The sequence below is a fragment of the Empidonax traillii genome, unplaced genomic scaffold, assembly GCF_003031625.1.
Source record: "Empidonax traillii isolate 1590-97213 ecotype Southwest subspecies unplaced genomic scaffold, ASM303162v1 scaffold1566:size175904, whole genome shotgun sequence".
Lineage (NCBI taxonomy): Eukaryota > Metazoa > Chordata > Aves > Passeriformes > Tyrannidae > Empidonax > Empidonax traillii.
Window position 1 is genome coordinate 1 of NW_020956759.1, and position 19,854 is coordinate 19,854.

At 38.8% G+C, this 19,854-nt stretch overlaps 1 protein-coding gene across 2 annotated transcripts in view; it reads left to right on the forward strand.

Annotated features, from left to right (window-relative positions):
- Positions 1 to 1,989: 1,989 nt before the first annotated feature.
- The window catches only part of LOC114070462 (CTP synthase 2), a 61,145-nt gene continuing 43,280 nt past the window's right edge, over positions 1,990 to 19,854 (forward strand). Inside the window, exons 1-13 of one of the 2 annotated variants that reach the window (XM_027907897.1) lie at positions 1,990 to 2,093; positions 3,513 to 3,720; positions 6,000 to 6,170; positions 6,451 to 6,551; positions 8,213 to 8,329; positions 9,017 to 9,100; positions 11,660 to 11,740; positions 13,966 to 14,117; positions 14,363 to 14,495; positions 16,433 to 16,521; positions 17,257 to 17,351; positions 18,174 to 18,236; positions 18,858 to 18,901. In XM_027907897.1, the coding sequence (XP_027763698.1) occupies positions 3,555 to 3,720; positions 6,000 to 6,170; positions 6,451 to 6,551; positions 8,213 to 8,329; positions 9,017 to 9,100; positions 11,660 to 11,740; positions 13,966 to 14,117; positions 14,363 to 14,495; positions 16,433 to 16,521; positions 17,257 to 17,351; positions 18,174 to 18,236; positions 18,858 to 18,901 (1,296 nt within the window). In that variant the 5' untranslated portion in view covers positions 1,990 to 2,093; positions 3,513 to 3,554. The remainder of the gene's footprint in view (positions 2,094 to 3,512; positions 3,721 to 5,999; positions 6,171 to 6,450; positions 6,552 to 8,212; positions 8,330 to 9,016; positions 9,101 to 11,659; positions 11,741 to 13,965; positions 14,118 to 14,362; positions 14,496 to 16,432; positions 16,522 to 17,256; positions 17,352 to 18,173; positions 18,237 to 18,857; positions 18,902 to 19,854) is intronic. The other variant, XM_027907895.1, reaches the window with a different exon arrangement.

Genomic DNA, 19,854 nt, shown 5'->3' on the forward strand with positions numbered 1-19,854 from the left:
CAGAGGAAGCAGAAGTCTACTCTATTGCTCACTCCCTACCAGCTTTTATTGGTTGTTTCATGTATCCCTGGAAACTTTCTCATATGCAATTGTGTTAGGTGCAAAAGGTGCTCAGACATTTGCTTTCTGGTGACATTCTGGTATTGTTGGACAAAGTAGTTCTGGCCAGTCCTTGAACCGGGCTGAAGAGCAAAATGCTTTTTATTTTCATTAAGGGCAAATACATTTTTGAAGTATGGTGCTTATAAAACCTCATTATGAGGTGATACTTAGCCTTAGAAAAATAGAATTAGTGGTGGAAAACAACACTTCAACTGATCAAAAAACTTTCCTCCCATTTTACAAATCTATGCCTGTATTAAGAAAACATATCTAGCAATAATCTTATTATTAGTTCACACTGGCAAAAGTGTCATAACTTTTGTAACGGTGTGATAATGAGCAAAAAATAGGCTGTAAGGCTTTGGTTTTACCAGTAAAACTCTTAATGTGCCAGGGAAATTCTTAATGTGCTATCTTTTCTACATAGCTACCCTTGTTGTTGGCCGTGCAGATGCTTCTAGAATTATGTTTTAAAACAGCGATGTGCAAATCTTTATCAAAAAGCTTTTCTACAACAATCTACCCTGATGTCACAAACAATGAACCCATGGATCACTAAACCAAATTTTTGCTTCCAGAGCAAATTATGGGATGGACTTTTATATTGGTAACAGTCAACACTTCTGAAATTCAAAGTCCTTCTTCCTTCCTGAACAACCAGAGCGATTAGCAGATTAGAATCAATTTACCACAATGAGACAGGACAAGTATTTGATCAAACTTACACAGGCAGAACTGCTGCTGTTCAGATTTCCCAAGACAAAGCAGAGGCAAGAACCATCTCAGATTAACCTCTCAAATTATACTGATCCAGCATTTCAGAGCATCAATTTTAAAAAGCCCTTTAGTAACAAATACAGATCATAGTTTGGATTAATTTTATCTATGAAACTATAGTAATGCAGGGATCTTACAGCAAATTACGGCTTTGCCCCATCCCTGGCAGTGTTCAGGGCCAGTCTGGACGGGGCTTTGAGCAACCGGGCTATAAGGTGTCCTTGCCCACGGCAGGAGGCGTGGAATGACGTGATTTTTAAGATCCCTTCCAACCCAAATCATTATATGATTCTATGAGGACAGACGAGTTCAAAATTATCAAACCCCATTATTTTCTTAAGAAAAAAAAAACCCACAACCTAATTCACGAAGTGCATTAATTTTGTACAGACAGGCCTATCCTATCAATACAGAGCCCGCCTCCCACAGCGCCAACAGAACGGAAACGCTGCTGTTTTGATAACAACTCCGAAATAAATGGTAACCGAAAGGCACGTTCGCAGCCGTGCACTCTGTTCATATGTCAGAGCAGCGCCAGACACTCACTGCCGAGCCCCCTGGCCTGGCTGAGCAGCGCCTCCGAGTCCTCCTGCAGCTCCCCCTGCTCCTGCTCCTGCTGCTGCTCCGGCGCGGCCGGACCCGCCTCCTCCTGCTCTTCCTCAGGGCTGCTCCTGTTCCCGGCGGGCAGCAGCTGCTCCTCCCCGGCCCGCTCCAGCCCCAACCAGCTGCCCAGGCCGCGCAGCATCTCCGGGGGCGGTGGCGGCCCCGCTCGGGGGGTCCCGGCGCTGCCCTGCGGAAACCGGGGCGGCCGCTCCGCGCTCCTTCCGCGTGCGCCACTTCCGCCGGGAGCGGCGGCGGGAGCGGGGAGAGGGGCGGGAGCGGGGAGAGGGGCGGGAACGGGGAAAGGGGCGGGAGCGGGGAAAGGGGCGGAGGCGCGGAAAGGGGCGGAGGCGCGGAAAGGGGCGGAGGCGCGCGGAGCGGGAGTGGCAGCACCTCTCGCGACTGTCGCGCGTGTCGCGTGGGGGGCCCCGCGGCGCCGAGCGCTGGGCGCTGCCGCGTCCCGCCCCGCCTGTGCTCGGAGCCGCCTCGCCTGCAGCTCCCCCGGGGCGCCGCCGCCTCCCCCGGCGGTTCGCTGCGGTCCGGCGGCCCCGCGGCGCTTCCTCCTCGTCGTCGCCCCCCGGGCCGCGGTCGGAGCGCCCGCCCGCGGCACCCACGTAAGTCGGAGGCCTCTCCCCGCTCGGCCGCGGCGCTCCGAGCGCTCAGCGCGGGGCCGCTCGTCTGGGGTGCGGCGCCCGCAAATCCCGGCTGGAGGCGGCGGCTCCCGGGGCTAAGGCTGGACAGAGTAATTCGTGTGCCAGTTCCCGGCGAAAGGATCTCTGGCAGTGTACGCTTTCAGCTCTCCCTCCCCTGCTTCCCACTCCTTTTACAAGTGACGTCCGAAACCACGCGGAGTTCTCTGTTTCTGTTGCGAGTAAACATCGCGTTTCCTGAGGCTTCTGGGAAATCGCTGTTTTTCCTAGAATCACAGCAAGCTTTTAATTTTGGCTCCTGTAAACGAGATTTTAGAGTTCTGAATTGGCACGAACTCAAGATTTATACTTGTTGTTAAAATTATCCCCCTTCTTCCTGAAAATAGCTTTGAAAATGGCTTAGATGTTCATGAAATGTGAAAAGTGCATTAGCTGAGTTACAAAGGAATAGTCTGAAACAGAGGTATTAGGGTCCAAATCAGAAAGTCTGTGCTATTAGAAAAATTACAAATTAAATGGCAGGCAAAAGTTAATTCCTGATGAACCTTTTCTCCTGAGTTAAATACTTTTTTAATGGTTGTGGTCTTCCTTTTGTCCATATCGAAAAGCATATAGTATTTTATTAATTCCTACTACCATAAATGCAAGAGCATAGATAACATTGTTAAATTCCTGAACTCAATCTCCCAAAGATCCCGGCCTTATTTTTGTTATAGTGAAGGGAAGAAATACAGTGTTTATTCACTGGCTACTTCTTACTACCATCTGAGTAAGAACTGTACTGCTTTGATTTATACTGAGTGCCATTAGATCCCATGTTATTTGGTGGTGTTTTGGATGAATTGGATCTCTAAGTAAGGAAAGATTTTCTTGACCCTAGAGTTTTTGCTCTGTGGCGAGTCATGCTATCATTGTTCAAAAATTGTTTCAGGGGATTAGCCTCCACAACTGCCTGAATGGAATATGAGTTCAATGGTGGAAGAGACACACACATCATCCTGTTTCAGATGGGATGGAGAAATGTAACTTGTAGCCAATGAACATTAGTGCTTTTGTTTGCTAAAAAGTATACATTGTGAATTGGTAGTGGTCCTGTTGGCTTTGTGGATTTGCCACTCAGCACCCCTTTCTGTGCAGAAATGGAAATAAATAAAATACATCGACGCTGTGTGTGGATCAGCCTCTCATGTACTGGGTGAAAGAACCTGTTTTGGGACAATATAGGTGCTTAGCTTATGTATTAATGTATAAGCTAGGAGAGGTGAATCCTGCTCCAGTTTCCAAAATGGTCATAGGTCATTTCAACTTCAGTTCTTTGTAGACTGAGTCTGGTTTTTTCCCTGACATGAAATTGCATTCATGAGATGTCCATCTTTGTTTTAGGTTTCCAGCTCAAGGTCTGTGTGTGTGTGTGCTGATTTTCCAATGAAGTACATCTTAGTGACTGGTGGTGTCATCTCAGGCATTGGCAAAGGGATCATTGCAAGCAGCATTGGCACCATTCTGAAATCATGTGGTCTTCGTGTCACTGCTATCAAAATTGATCCTTACATAAACATAGATGCCGGAACCTTTTCGCCGTATGAACATGGTATGAAGACTGGTGCTGTTCCCTTTTGCATAAATATGTGTATTCACAATAATGTGTTTTGGTTTTGTTTTTTAAAAGCCAGTAGTATGGTACTTAGTAATTTTAGAATTGTTTTGCAAGTTTATTGCTTCTGATATGTTCTGAAGTGTACTGTCTGCTCTAAGTAAAGAAAAACCTGTTTGTTGAAGATACTATTATGAGCAGATGCTTCCTTTCTATAAAATACCACCTTAATGGGAAAATCCTAGCTGAAAGCCTTGTTCAGTCAATGCTATCTTCAGTTCAACTTGATTAGGAAAAAATTCAATAGTGCTGTAAAGCTTATTTGAAACTTAAGTCCTCAACAGTTACTTGTGAATGCTGTTCTCTGGGTGTCAGTGCCTTCTAGTTTAAGTGCCTTCATGAAACTTAGCCTAAGTTCTCATTTTAGTCAGAGAGGATGTAGTAAAAAACATCAGTGAAGCTTAGAGTGCCCGCTAATGATATAGTTTTCCAGTAGATGCTTAGTTTGGTTGGTTAGCTGTCTAAACCAACTTGGTTGTATTGACTGTGTTGCTAATGAGTTACAAGACAGTTTGACATGCATTTAAAATGTTGAATGTTCCTTCAGCTGTGTGGCTTTTTACTTGTACATTTATTAAAAGCAATGGGTTTTGAAGGACCTTCAGCCAATAGGCATTTCTAATTATTATTTTTTCAACTTTATATGCTTAATTTTAGTCCAGACCAAAATTTTTAGAACTGAAGGTAAATGTGTATATCTCCTGAAATGAAAAAAGACCACTTAGCTTTTTAAGTGGAGGAAAAGCACAGCTCGTCAGACCTCTCTCAAAAAGGAAAATTTAACTAATCCAATAGTTTTGCACTTTCAGGAGCACATCTGGTGCTACTTAGGCAGTTGAGCAAGTGTTAAAACTCCTGAGGATGTATGTATTCCTTCCTTGGATCAGGTACAGAGGAGAGGGAACACTAAGGCATGTAATTCCTTTCTTCACTTGAGTTTCTTACTGCTCGTGAAGAAGAACTAGTTTGCTGGGTAGTACATGAAAATTCACACACACCAGAATGGGGATCCTCTTCTGTTAACATTTTGACAAAAATATGGTTGAGTCAAAGAATTTCAATTTAGCGATTTCCAGTTAACTAAAGAGTTTTTTTTAACAATGTATATTTTTTTTATTCTTCCAAGGCCTGCTTAAGAGAAATGTTGGTTCCACTCTACACCTGTTGGCTCAAATAATTTGTTGGCTGAAATGATGACTTAAAATGGAGGAGGTACTAAGTGCCTCACAGAATCAGGCGGAAATCTTAAATCTTCCACTCTGTTGCACACATTGGGGTGATTTGTTAGGCTGTTAATTCAAGTGGAGTGTTGTACCTTGGTGGAATATCTGTTTCTGTAGTCCACGTTATACCTTCAGGGGAAATGAGGGGTTTTGCTGTTGTTTTTGGTTTTTTTGGTTGGTTGGTTGGGGTGGGTTTTTTTGGTGTGTGTGTGCATTAGTCCTGTAACTTCCTTAGCCATTGCTTCATTGGGCAAAATGTTTTACAGTTTTTCTGAAGAGCTTTCCAGCCTTACCTCAAGATCTAGCATCTTTAGTTCCTTCAGAAGTTGACTAGATTCAGAATTTAGAGAGTCTTTAGAGGCCTAAGGAAACCTTGAAGATACTTTAATTAATTTTTTCAGTGTCAGAAATAACCCTTGCTGTGGACATAGTGAACCAAATACACAGAGTGGAACAACTGAATAAGAAAGCGATCATGTTTGAAGAAACATATTCATCATAACTTTACTCCTGATCCATGCCTTAATCACTAGAATCGGTTCAAACAACAAGAATTTATGGTGAAACACTTTGAACATGTAGAATTCATGCTTGTAAAAACACAGATTTTGTCTCCTACAAGTAGATTATTATTTTGTTGCTCATTTATGATTCCTGGAGATTGTTACCTTCTGATGATGAGTTGTAGAGCTGTTGAAATGCTGGTTAAATATTTAAAAGTCACTTAAATATTTTGACAATACAGCTTTTATTTATTTGCAAAACTGTATGTGTCTGAGGGACAGACATTAGATGTAAAACTAATGACTTGGATATTAAGTCTCACAGAATGGCAATGTAGATTGAGTTGCAGTATGTGCTTTATTGATGTGTTGTTCTGTCATTTAAAAGAAAAATTCTTCTATTTTAAGACATTTTTGGTATTCCTGCTGGGTGTTTAATAATTTCTGATTTTTTTATTGTTTTCCTGTCTGTTTTCACTTTTTTTTTCAGGTGAAGTTTTTGTATTGAATGATGGTGGAGAAGTTGATTTGGATTTGGGAAATTATGAGAGATTTTTGGACATCAATCTCTATAAAGATAACAATATCACCACTGGAAAGATATATCAGCATGTCATTAATAAAGAAAGACATGGTGATTACCTGGGGAAAACGGTTCAAGGTAATATTTTTAATTTTGGGGGATACTAGTCCATTCAGTCTTCACAAAAGAAGCAATCAGCTAGAACAGGCTGCTCCTTGCTGCACCACCTTACTTTCTCCCTTCCAAGAGATATGGGCATATTCATGTAACGTTAGGGTTCTGGGTTCAAGGCAAGGAGGAATAGAGAAAGGACCTAGTAGTTTCCTCTTGACTTGCTGTTCATTTTTCTCCCTTTGAATGCAGAAATTAAACTAAGGTAAGGTAAACTAGGCTTACCTTCTTTGATTTTGTCTTGTAGTTGTTCCACACATCACTGATGCAGTTCAGGAATGGGTAATGAACCAGGCAAAAGTTCCAGTGGATGATGACAGACAGGAGCCACAAATTTGTGTAATTGAGGCAAGTATGGAACCTTTTGGGTTATCTATCTGCAATGAACATAAAATAGTAGCTTGCTTTCTCTTTGCTACATACGGTGAAAAGGTCAGACTGAAGTTTTACAGACAACAACAATATAAAGACATGTTTTATATTATTTGGTTTGTTCTAAAAGTGATAGGTGTGGTCTTATCCCTACAACTTCCATTTGACTAAATTTATTTTAGAATAGTGCTGAAACTGAGGTGCTTAAGAGTTTATTAACTTACAGAATTAAAGCAGGCAGGTACTGTGATGTGAACTGCGTATTCCAAGATCCAGACATTTGACTGAAGCTTTTTACTGCTAATAGGATTGAGAAAACTCGTGTGATACTTGAAATCTCTTGTGGTCAATAGGAGTAACATTCTAGCTTTCCCTAGGATTTCAAATGTCCATCTTGTTGCTTGTGGTCATGTTTAAAGGCATAGATTTAAATAATGTGTAAGTTGGTTTCCCACTTTCTCTTGTTTAAGACCTTTGGCAGCAACCTTGTTAATCACTTAACCTGATGTTCTGCACAATGGAAACATAGTAGGGCACTGAGAGGAGGAAAGACACTAATTGCTAGTATTACTATTGCAGCAGACAATACAGGAAAAGATTATACTTGAGAATTTGACAGAAGAATATGTCATAGATTTAATGCCAGAAGTGATGACCATAATCAACAGTGCAATAAACTTTACGACCCAGGCAGCACAATTGCTCAGTATTTCTGAGGGAGAAGAATCTGTCTTGATTGAAATATACTTATCAGTATAGATCTTTTTTTATGATGTGCACAGTAAGAGTCAAACATTTCATTTCAAACAATATGAGAAGAATAAATACAGAAGTTGCACAAGAACATAAATGAGTGATGGTCTTATCAGCCCTTTAACTTCAGTCCTAATTTTCTGCTTTCTCCATGTAGAGGGTTTATTTTCTTTTCTTGTTATACACTTGTACCTCCAGCCTGATAAAAGTATTTTTCTTCAGTACTCTAAGAATAATTGTAACATTTTCCATGGCAAAATCATGAAGGAGTTAGACCGAACATGTGTGCTATGTACAAATGTACTTATCAGAAGTTTTTCTGGTACTGGATGAACAGAAATATGCAGTTCTGTCGAAAGCCACTTGGTGGCAGAGAAGGATCATTCTGAAACACAACTGTTTTGTCAGACTTAGGTGTTAAACTGCATTCTTCAGTGCTTAGTCTACTACAGCTCTATGTGTCTTTGAAAGACATCTATAAAGACATCTTTATAAATAAGCTTTAGCATGAACTTAGTCTTGCATTTTGATTTGGTAATAAATATTTGATAATAAACATTTATTGATGTTGGAAAGCCTTGGTGATAGTGGGAAATGTCTGTATCTTGTTGATCACTACTGTTTCTTAATCAGACAGGAAAATAAAGGTCTCCTGTGCAAAAACCTTCACATCAGCCTAACTCTTGATTACTGGTTCAACACTTTGATGGCAGTGTGAAAGCATGTATTATTCAGTAGCATAAACATCTTTCCATGGGAAGCTTATGTATTTGTCAGGTTTTTTTAAGACAAAAAAGTTCAGAAAACATGTTGAAGTATATAAGAGAGACTTTTTTTTCTCTTTTTTCTTTTTGCCACTGATATATCTAAGCTTTGCTTTTCAGCTGGGTGGAACCATTGGAGATATTGAAGGAATGCCATTTGTTGAAGCATTTAGACAGTTTCAGTTCAAAGCAAAAAGAGAGAACTTCTGTAACATCCATGTTAGCCTAGTACCACAGGTAAGTTATGAGAATTAATAAAATAATTTCACTCTGGGTTGGTATTTGTATTTGTTTACTTGTCCCATTAGCCCTTTTATGCTGGAGTCAAGACCACTACAGCTCTTTGTACAGGGCTAAAAGTACTTTTTCATTTGAACTCTAAATTTTACTTTACGAGATGTAAGTATTCACTGAGGAGATTTTTGTAAGCAATAGTTGGTAATGATGATGTGATTTCACTTGAACAAATTTAAAAGGTTCTTATTATTAACTACAGCTATGGATTGATCAGCAATTGGTAGGATTAATTCTGTGTATTTGGGAACAGAATTATTTACTACATCTGAATATTTCCAAAGACAGTCACTGGAGGCTTTGTGCTGTGTTCGACACTCTCAATTTATTAACAAAATCCAATTTTTAGAACATTATTATTCTTCTGTGTCAATTATATTGAAACTTTTCTGTGAAAGAATAAAAAAGACAAAATAAACCTGACCTGAATTAGGGTTTTGGGGTTTCTTCAGAGTATTTCTTAGAAATGGCACCACTGTTAATTACTTATATGTTTATTACTTATATGTTTATTACTTACATGTTTAGGTCCTGCAAATATTACTTGCAATGAATTTTCTCCTTTATCTGTAACTGTTCTCTTAGTAGAGGTTGGTTGCTTATTCAAGCTTTCAAAATGTGCCTTTCCAGCCTAACGCCACTGGTGAACAGAAGACAAAACCAACACAGAACAGTGTTCGAGCACTAAGGGGTCTAGGCTTGTCTCCAGATTTGGTGAGTCAGTAAATACAGATTTTTATTGATAGTTCATCTAGAAATGTCCTTGCATAACCTATGCTCAAAGAATAAGCCTTAGTCTCTGAGGAGAAACAAGAAGTGCAAAATATGTGCTGCACTGCTTCACTAAAGCCACAGGAGATCAAATTACTCAAGTTGACTCAAAGTTAACTTAATTGAACTAACTCCTTGCAATATCTTGGGAATGTAGCTATGTTCTTTTAAAGAAATCTTTTTGCAAAAATAATTCCTCAGTGCTAAAAATAATCTGAAATCTCAGTTTGCTTTGTGGGAAGAACCAGAATGTTTCTGGCTCCTAACATTCTCACGAATTTCTTTTTATGTGTGATTAAGAAGAAGCTATGTGTATGTGCTCAAAAAGGAAAAATTACTCTTAAAAGTATAGTCACACATTTAAATTCTGTGTTGTGCTTCTCTCTGATTTTTTTGAGTTCTTGCATTTTACACGTATGAATGAGTGTTTTTATAACCACAAAACCAATGGATTTATAAACAGGATATATGAAGGATGTGTTTAACTTCAAATTGTTGTGACTTGGTAATTGTAGTCATCTTGTGGAGGGAAGGACTTTTATTAATGCAATGCTGTATTCCAAGCTTCAGGGCCTAAACTTCAAAATCCGTCTTGAGGTGCTAATTGCATAGGGAAAGTTGCATGTCATTTTTGAAGGCCTTTAAGATAATTGCCAGTGCCTGACTTCTCCTTCCCCTCCCCACCCAGAAAATAAAAATTTTTAAAAAGCTTGTTACGTGAGTGTGTGTAATAAAAAGAAAACAGACAAATGTAGTCACTTTCTCACATCTTGAGTTCTTGCCTGTGGCAGTTCTGGGACTGCCAGAAGCACAGTATCTTTTTTTATTTTTTGTGATTGCTGCTGTTGACTGCTAAAGCAGCAAGGGATTACACTCAGAGTGTAGCCTCCTGGCGCCCTTACAAAGTTCCTTGAGTGCTGCTTTAAGACAGTCTTTAAATGGTAACTCTCTTGGGCAGGGTCCCAAGGCCAAGACAGTGCACAGGGAAGCTTCTCCAGCAGCATCAGGAGGGCTTCGTCCATAACCTGCACTGCCAGGATGCCTAATCTGAACTTGGCTTGTCCTGTCCTGAATACCTGCTGCCTCACTGCCTGTTCCCAGGCTTCCTGAGGTGGCATGCTGGGATGGTCTCAGCTGTGTGTGCAAGAGCCTTTCTGTTCTCTGTGGGGTGTCCTAAGTGCCTAATGAACACACTATAGCTGCAGATACGATGTACTCTGCTACAGCACTTACTAAACCGAGTATACGCTTGCCAGTGCTGTCCTGTTCATTTCAATTGTTCCTCATCTTCTGTGTGTTATGTTTCTTTGAGATGTGTCTCTGCCACTGTTGTTATTGTAGTTTCTTTATTTTCATGGTGATTCTGATGTTTTTGATTTCTCTGTCTGCATTAGCTTTAAATTTGCCTCAGCAAAATTAATTATAGTTTTCAAAATGGATTTAATCATGTGCTCATACTGTCAAGGTTTATGAATTCACCTTCAAACTGTACCACATTTTTAAGTATGAGTTGTGCTTACTTGAGTAGAATGTACAGATTGTTTCCTGATACTTTTTTCATTTGAATGTGCACTAAGTAGGGGAAGTTAGTTAGACTTCATCAATATCAGCGTAGCTAAACTGCATTAATAAGGTGATCAAAGGTGAGCTACAAGTTTCTGAATGAACGGGCTTAATGCATTAAGTACATGCATTTGCTAGAAAGATGGGGAAAATAGTGAATTAATCTTGTAATAGGATCATCCTACTTTCTGTTATACTTTCAGGTTTCAAAATAACTTAAGGTAGTAGACAGAGTTATCAACTGATAAAGCAGTTCTGTATTTTGAGCTAGTTGCCTGGAGTTACATAAGACCCCTTTGAACAATCACGAAAACCTATAGTAATTTTCTTCATTGTTTAAAAATGATAAATATATTCTAAAATTACTGAGTTTCAAATGTATCAGCAAAATACTAGCAGAATAATTGAAGCAGTAAAAAACCCCACACAATTATGAAATAGTTTTCTCATCTTTGGCCTCATTCTTTTTGTCATGATATGGAAATTAAAAATTACAAGAAGATGCTAAACTACTGAAATACTAGAAATATGCATGTAAGCTAAGTATTAATGCTCTAAATTTAAATCTGATCTTCCTGATAAGAGGACAGTATTCCGATTCATCATATTACTCATATTTACAGAGCTGCTAGACTTTAGACATACTATTACAGTAGCAGCTGCAAGAGAGGAGAACATGAGGAAGCAGTATTGCAGAGTGTCAGTGAAAGATAAATAAAAATCTGTCAGTATGGGTAGGTGACTGGTTTACTTCTGCCTTGCTAGTAGATTATTTGTGAGCTATGACATATTGTAGAACTCTAAAAGAGGGGAAAGAGTATAAAAGGCACATTTGTTTATGCTCTGCTTCCGAAGGAGATGAATTTCTTTATGAAGTATTGAGGCTCTTCTATTGGTTTGCCTAATAAATATTTGAAATTTTTCCTTCTGTTATGACAGATAGTCTGCAGAAGTGCAAAACCTATAGAAATGGCAGTAAAGGAAAAGATTTCCATGTTTTGTCATGTGGAGCCTGAGCAGGTCAGTACTTTAATATTTTATTTGTCATAATTTAAACATGTAGGAAAGCATATAAATATTTCTGCACATTTCTGTTTTCAACTTCAGACTGCTTTGTTAACATGCAATTGTTTTTATCATTTTTATCTTGCTGTCCTGTACACTATAGTATTTTAAAAATACTGGGAGTTTGTATGATAAGTTTTATGTCAAACAGTCATTAATAATTTAAATGCATGTTATGTAAAATCTAATCAAAGCAATAGGTTTTGACTGCACAGTTAGTTGCTATACATAGCTTGAAACTGCACAGTTTTCACAACTCTGGCTGGTTATTGCCCATAAATGATCTCAGGTGATTGTAGTAATGGATGAACAAAGTGTGGTTAAAGTCAGATGATTTGCTTATGTCCATAGATGATTGCAGCCACATGAACACTCTTACTGTGATCATATGTAATAGGCTATTTATCCTCTTCCAACATGTTTAGAATATCTACTGTGTAGTCATATATCCTTTTATTATTCATGTGTGATTTTTGCTTAATAGTTGGTGATTAATTGTTATTCAGACATTAATTTTGAGAAATCAAATGCTCTTTAATATTTTTGCTATGTAAAAATGCAAAATAGATGCAAGTAGTTATGTGGTATTTCAAATATGTGTCAGTGCTGACCTCTCTCTCTGCAGATATGTAAGAAAAAGCTTTTGATAGCGAGATTCCGGATGAGGACTTAGAGAACAGTGTGGCCATTGCTTCACACCCCTCGCCCCTCATTCCTTCCATCTTATACTTTCTGTGAAATACAACATCCTTTATCAAGCTAGCTTCCAGAAAATCCTTCAGAAATACCTTTGTGGTTCCTCTTCAGCAAGAGAGGGACAACTGAAAATTCGATCAGAGAGAAATGGTGTGTGTTCTTCTAGCAGTATCAGGCTGTGTATAAGCATATACATGCTCAGATCTCAACTGCAGTTACTATGCCAGTCTAACTGGACCAAGAGCAACATGCACAGCTGAACTGCCCCAAGAGCTCCATTGCAGGGAGAGAGCTGTCTTCATGGCACTGTTCCTTTTTTTTCCAAATTTCTACCTTTTAGAGTAGTACCTGAATGGTTTTCGTGCAGCCCAGGGTGCCACAGGTTGGCTCATGTTCAACTTGGTCTCCACTAGGTCGTTTCTTGTTAAGCTGCTTTCCGTCTGGGTGGCCCCATGCAGTCGTACCTGGTGTTGCTTCTGCCCCATACAGGGCTTTGCACTTACCCTTGTTGAACTTCTTGAGGCTCCTGTCAGCCCATTTCTTCTGCCTGTTAGGAGGGTGGTGGCACAGCCCTCTGCCCTGTCAGCCACTTATGTACCACTTTGATGTCATCTGAAAACTGGCTGAAGGTGTGCTCTGCCCCATGATCCAGACTTAATAATGTAATATAATACATATTACAGAATATATAATTATATAATATAATATAATATAATATATAATAATATTAATGAGGATGTTAAACAGGATTGAGTCCAGTACTGGCCCCTGGGGTACTCTGCTAATTACTGGCTTTCAGCTAGACTCTGTGCTCCTGATCATCACCCTCTGGGCCCAGCCATTCTGACAGTTTCCTCACTGTCTGCTCATCTATACGTGAACAGGCTGTCTATGAGGATCTTAGAGGAGATAGCGTTAAAAGCCTTCCTGAAGTGCAGGTAGATGATATCCACTGCTCTCCTCTTATCTACCAAGCCAGTCTCTTAATCATAAAAGTTTATCAGATTGGTTGAGTATGACCTTCCCTTGGTGAATCTATGGTGACTACTCCTGATTATTTTCCTGTGTTTTGTGTGCCCGGAACTGACTTCCAGGACTGTCATAACTAGTCCATGAAGACCATGTGCTGTTTTGTCCAGAGTCTTCCTCTAAGTGGATTTTTATTTTATTTATTTGAAGTGAGTCCTCCCTCTTCTCTTGACTGTATGTACTGTCAAGACAAAAGCAATGTCTTTAGCTTGTTTCAGGATTATAGCAGTCTCCAAAGTCAGCACAACTGTAACTCAGAGCAGTTAGTGATTCGTTCTTAATGTTATGTTTTTAGGATGGTAGCTGCCAAGCTGTCCTGCTCATTCAAAGGAAAAGTATTTAAAAATAAGAATGTATATAGAATGAAAAAATGCATGTAGTATCCAAAAAATAGAATGTATGTTTCCTGTGAAAAATTTTAGATAAGTCTTTCATGTTATGCTTTCTTTTGCTAGGTGATATTTATTCATGATGTTTCTTCTACTTATCGAGTACCAATCCTGTTGGAGGAGCAAGGCATCATTAAGTATTTTAAACAGAGGTTAAATTTACCTATTGATGACCAGCCAAGTGATCTTCTAATGAAATGGAAGAAAATGGCTTGCAGGTATTCTACATCCTGCTGCTTTTTTTATAAGTGTTTTAATTCAAGTTAGATTTTTAGCTATTGTGAAGTCACCAGACTGAACTGGAGTCCAGGTGCTGATCAACACCTGTGAATGGTCTAAGTTTAAAAACATGGTCAGTTTGGAAATTTTATAAGATATTTTGTGGAGTTAAATAAAAAGGAAACACTTAAAATGTTTTCTTCGTGAAATTTGATGTAGTAACTGAAAAACTTGTTTTTGTCAGATATGAAAGGTTGCTGAAGGTGTGTTCCATAGCTCTCGTTGGCAAGTACACAAAGCTAAGTGACTGCTATGCATCTGTTTTCAAAGCTCTGGAACACTCTGCGCTGGCAATTAATTACAAACTGGATTTAATGGTGAGGATATTTTTGGCTTTTGCTTTCAGGAATAGTTTGAATCTACTATTGTATAATTCTGTGATACCCTACTAGTTCCCATCATTGAGGCAGTTTTAATTCATGTGAAAACTAGAAAATGAATCATGCAGATAAATACAGACAGGCCAAGCATCTAATTTTTTAAAAGAAGTGTTTACAGATTTAATTATTTTTTTCGGAACTAAAGTTATCTGAAGGGAATACTGAAGTTACTCAAAACTGGATCTGATGAAAAAACAGACTTTACCTGCAAATTTGTATTTACTACCAAAGTTAAATTTCACTTTTCTCTTGAGAATTGGTTTAGTGGTGGACTTGGTAGTGCTGGGTAAGTGGCTGGATTCAAGGATCCTTTCCAACCTTAGTGATTTTGTGATTCTCTGACTAGAGCAGGGCAAATCTTGTACCAATCTTAAAAAAAGAAAAAAAAAGCAAGAATAGCAGGTGGTCAGCCTCTCCTTGTTCCCTGGGAAGATTATGAGCAAATACTACAAAAAGTTGGTTTCATATTGATCCCTGGAGATTTTTAGATCCTGGCTGGAAATGACCCTGAGCAGCCTGCTCCAGTTTGTCTTGATTTGAGTAGAGGGTTGGGCTGGAGACCCCACAAGGTCCTTTCTGACCTATGTGATTCTGTCACTATAGTGTTACTGGCAGCTGCATGGTGGGAAATTTTTTTGATATGTAAAATAGCTTTGCTTTTATCAAAGAAGTGAAAGGTGCCTTGTCTGCAAACACATAGCTTTGTGTGCACCTGGTCTTAATTTTGGTGGGGCTTCTGCATTAACAGGCATGGGAGCTGATGATTGCTGAGCTCCAGTGCAGTGCCAAAAGGTTAACAGACAAGGGCTCCTGCCGTACTTACCTGCACGTCCTAACCTCCTTTAAGTGTTTTTGCCCAAAGGCTCTTGAGAGAATGCTGTGCTCTGAATGAACTGCTTCATCTGAATGATGAAATGTTGATGCTGCTTGAAGTGAGCAATGTGCCTGCTCAATATATTTGGCCAGGAAATTACTATTAACTTAAACTGTAATTAGTTTCTCTTTCCAACCTCCAAGCATGATAAAATGTCCTTTTAGTAGGTCCTGTAGTATTCTAGTATAGAATAACAGCATTCAGTAGTAGTTCTAGAAGGCAGTCCTATCTGTCTGGAAAACTGTCAACAAGCTTCTTGTCAGGTTCGTTTCTCTGCACACGGGTGAGTTCTGTCAGTTTGGAGGATCTCATTTTTGTGGTGGATGGACTCTACAGCAGGATGTGATTAATTATGTTATTCTGAGGAGAAGACTGACAAAACCCAGAATCAAACTCTGATCTTTTGTGTCGCCAGTGCAGTACATAGCCATCTTACTTCACTCGAGTGGTACCTCAGGAGCTGTGCTGCTTAATGGCACTAGAGATTCTAATGCAGTGTTTCTAGTAGAGCATAGATGATGTGTCTCCTTACTACACAAAACTCCCCAGAAATGCCTTTTTCAAACACAATGCAGGTTTATCCAGTCTTGTAATAAAGTCAGATAAACTGTGGCATCCAAAAGGCAGGAAAGTGAACATCTTGGCTGTCAGGAAAAGGTCAGCACCACTCCTTGACTGGTTCCTGATTGCCATAGGAAGATAACCTGGGTACACAGTTATGTGAAGCACTGTAGCAAGTCTGATTGCCTGGAGGATACCAAACAGGACTGTTGGCAGGCAGAACTTCTGAGCTATGTGCAAAAAAGGGGCGTGGATTGCTGCAACTGGAGTAAACACTGTGTCCTCAAAGCAAGTACTGGTTCTTCAGTGAAGTTGTTACAGGTTTATTTGGAAATTCACTTGAAATGCTTAATAATTTTTCTTAATGCTTGATTATATACTATATGCTGTTCTTTCTGTGGAAAAAAAGACCATTTGATTGCCTGTTTTTCTTTATTAGTACATAGATTCAACAGAACTTGAACGTTCTACAGAAGCTGAGAACTCAGTGAAATATCACCAGGCATGGCACAAACTGTGCAAAGCAGAGTAAGTGATGTTGGGTATTCTGTATCCCAAATGCAGACCTTGATATTGATTGCATATGCTGAAAAATGCTGCAATAAATCGGATAATTTCTCAATGCATCAAAACTTCTGTTTACTTATGTAAAGGGATATATTACGTGGTTGGTGACAAGCTTCAGACATAGCAAATGAAGTATCAACCTATACCCTCAAACTCTACTTTAATCCCTTTAGACAAGTTGCAGTTGTTTGGTTGTTGGGTTAGGGTTGTTCTTGTTTTGTTTTTTTTGGATAGCTGGACTTTCTTTACAGTGCAGGTCAGCAAAAGGTGTTTGTAAATGCTTTTGACACTCTGCAAATGTCTCTGTTAAGAATCACTGCCAGGATTTCAATTTGTATTTCTAAAGGTATATTGTTTGTTGTCAAAATGCTTTTAGTTTCTACTTTATTGCTTAGTAGATTCAAAGTTTTGGTGTTGAGATCCTAGAATAGTGAATGTGTAGGTAGTTTATTTGAGCAATATGTATTTAAGCAGTCAGAATTTCGCTGTGAAGCATGAGGCTAGTCAGAAGAGAGCTGGGGTGGGTAGATGAAACAAATCTCCAGATTTAAATTCTTTGTATTCAGAATGTTCATACAAAACATGCCTTTCATGCACTGTCCTTGCTTGTTTCCTCAAAAGTCTTCAGTTTGTATGGATTTCCTGTGCTGATGTGATTCTACATGTTGATTCTTTTATATATGGCTGTCATTACAGTGGCATTCTGGTCCCAGGAGGGTTTGGAATTAGGGGAACAGAAGGCAAACTCCAAGCTATCTCCTGGGCAAGATCAAAAAAAAAACCTTTTCTTGGTAAGATTGTTAGAAACAGAAATTACTGTGTTTTAGAGATGTATAGCAAGCTAATTGGTTTGACCAAAAAAAAGTAAAATTAAACCCACACTGAGGAAGGATTCTGTCTTAGGGAAGTACATGTGATGGGTTGGATATTTTCCATGTAAATAATGCCCAGGGTCATAGTTGTGTGCTACATCTGTATAAGGAAGGAAATGAAGACTACCCCTATTCCCAAGGTTTTATTTGCTATGTTCACATTTTAAATGGAGAGTCTTTGCTTCTCATTGTAATCAAATCACTATAACTATACATGTTTAATAGTGTGCAGAAAACATAGGTGTCTTTGTTGGATGCATTTTTTACATTATTTTGTTTGATTTACTGGTACATTTTATTATGGTAAAGTCATCTTGAAGCTATGACCTATAACTTAGTGCTGTTTGTATAAGTGCCTCTCAAGCTTACTTTCCTACTACACATTTCTTATGATTTTTTAAGTGTCTGAGTAGCTGCCAAAGCAAACTTTGAATCTGGATATACCCAGGCTTTCAGCTTCTGTTTGTCTTTGCAGTAATTACTGGTAAAATAGACAGGAGGAAAAAAAAGCTTTGAAAGGGCTTAAAGCACATAATTGTGTCACAGGTATTTACAGCATGCCAAGTTTGAAGTGTGAATTTTACATTGAGGAGCCACTTTTGATTTAGCTTTTTATAGGTCTGTGCATATACACTGAGTACCAAGATTTCAGAGTAGTCAAGTCTAAGATAGAAGAGCAAGTACTTAGTCAGCCCTGCTTTGTCCTGTTAAATTCTGGGGATTTTGGTTTTTTTTTTCTAGGAGTTTGCCTGGGAATGCAGTTAGCAGTTGTGGAATTTGCAAGAAACTGTTTGAATTGGAAAGGTGAGCTCAGTATGCTGGTGTGAATATGATTTGCTTAGAAGAAATTTTATTCTCTATGTGAAATGCATGTCTATTACTAGAACTATTTACAGATCCTATGATTATTAGATACTTAGCTCTTGCAGCAAGATCATTTTCAGCTATGTACACTGTGCTACCTCTCTGTGCAATGGAGTCTGAATTCTTTATTATGCAGATTGCTTGAAACCTATTTCTTGATCTAAAGCATAGGAGAAAGTGTGCTTACAGTTCACCTCTAGTCTCTTTTTGGAGTGTGCAGGTGGTGAGGAGTAAAAGTGGTTTTCTCACTTGCTTTTATTAGCCAGAGGAGACAAACCAGAGTAGACAAACCAGAACCATTGCAGCAGTAGTATCAAGAGATTTAGCTCATCAACGAATTTCTATGACTAAGAGCTGAGAGGAAAGAATTTTGGAAAAGAGGAAAGGGGATGTGTCTGAGGTCATATGCTTCCTGTGCTTGCTTCAGAAGTGGTACAGAATGTGTTTCAACACACGATTGTAGCTTAAATGCAGACAAGCCCTGAAATGCCGCAGAACTGTTATGAGTTTGTAGTGCAGGTAGAACAAATGTACTATATTTACTTTGAACTTCTGTTTCAGATGCAAATTCTACAGAATTTGATCCAGACACAAAAAACCCTGTTGTAAGTACAGTTTTTCCTGCATATGTTTTGTGAACATACATCTTTTGTTAAAAAGGGAGTTAACTCTGTGTTAGTTAAGATCTCTGTGTATTTTTATGTGGTAGGACATGAGGTGTTTTCTGCTGTCCCTATTTAATATTGTTTGAAAAGGTATTTTCTTTTTGATAGTGTCTTACCAGTACCTGGTCGCTTTTGTGGATTGCCTTAGCTTTACTTTTGTAATCTTTCTGATATTTTCCTTGGCTGTAAACTGATCTGGGGAGTAGACAATAATGATTAGGTTGGCTTTAGTAGGGAATAAAATATAAAAGGGAGCTGAAAAGTGTAGCACAAAGCTTTTATCAAAATAGAAACTTATATAAAAAAAGATAAGGATTAAATGGAAAGGGTTTGAAAAATTCTTGTATTTCCTTTATATGAAATGCATAAATAACCACTAAACCCCTCCACTGACTCATCTTACAGTCTTCCTTTTGACAAAAATTTCAATGCTGTAGATAGGGCAGGGCTTTCTGCATCATATGCTGATGGTAGAATTTGAGTGAAGTTCATCACGTTGTCATTGTAGTAAAACTTAAAAATTATTAGTGAACAAGGGTCTTAAAGAAAATGAAAAAAACACAGAAAAGTGTAAGAAATAAAGCAATATCTTGGTATAAGGTGTAAACATCTGTTCTACTATTAAATTAGGTGGGTTGCATATAGTGACCTACTATTTCTGAATGAACTTCCTTCAAAAGTGTTTTGCTGGGATTTGCAAGTAAAACTTCTTTTTTTCATGTCTGCTTAGTCTGAAATGTGCAAATAGGAGGATTTTGAAGCATTTGACCTTTTTGACAAGGCTGTTTATTTGCATTGGAAAGATAACCTAGCCTGAACTTTTGAAGGTAAATTAAAGACCTTAAAGTTTGTGTGAGACTTGCTTCTAAAACTTTGTGGTATTTGGAGATGTC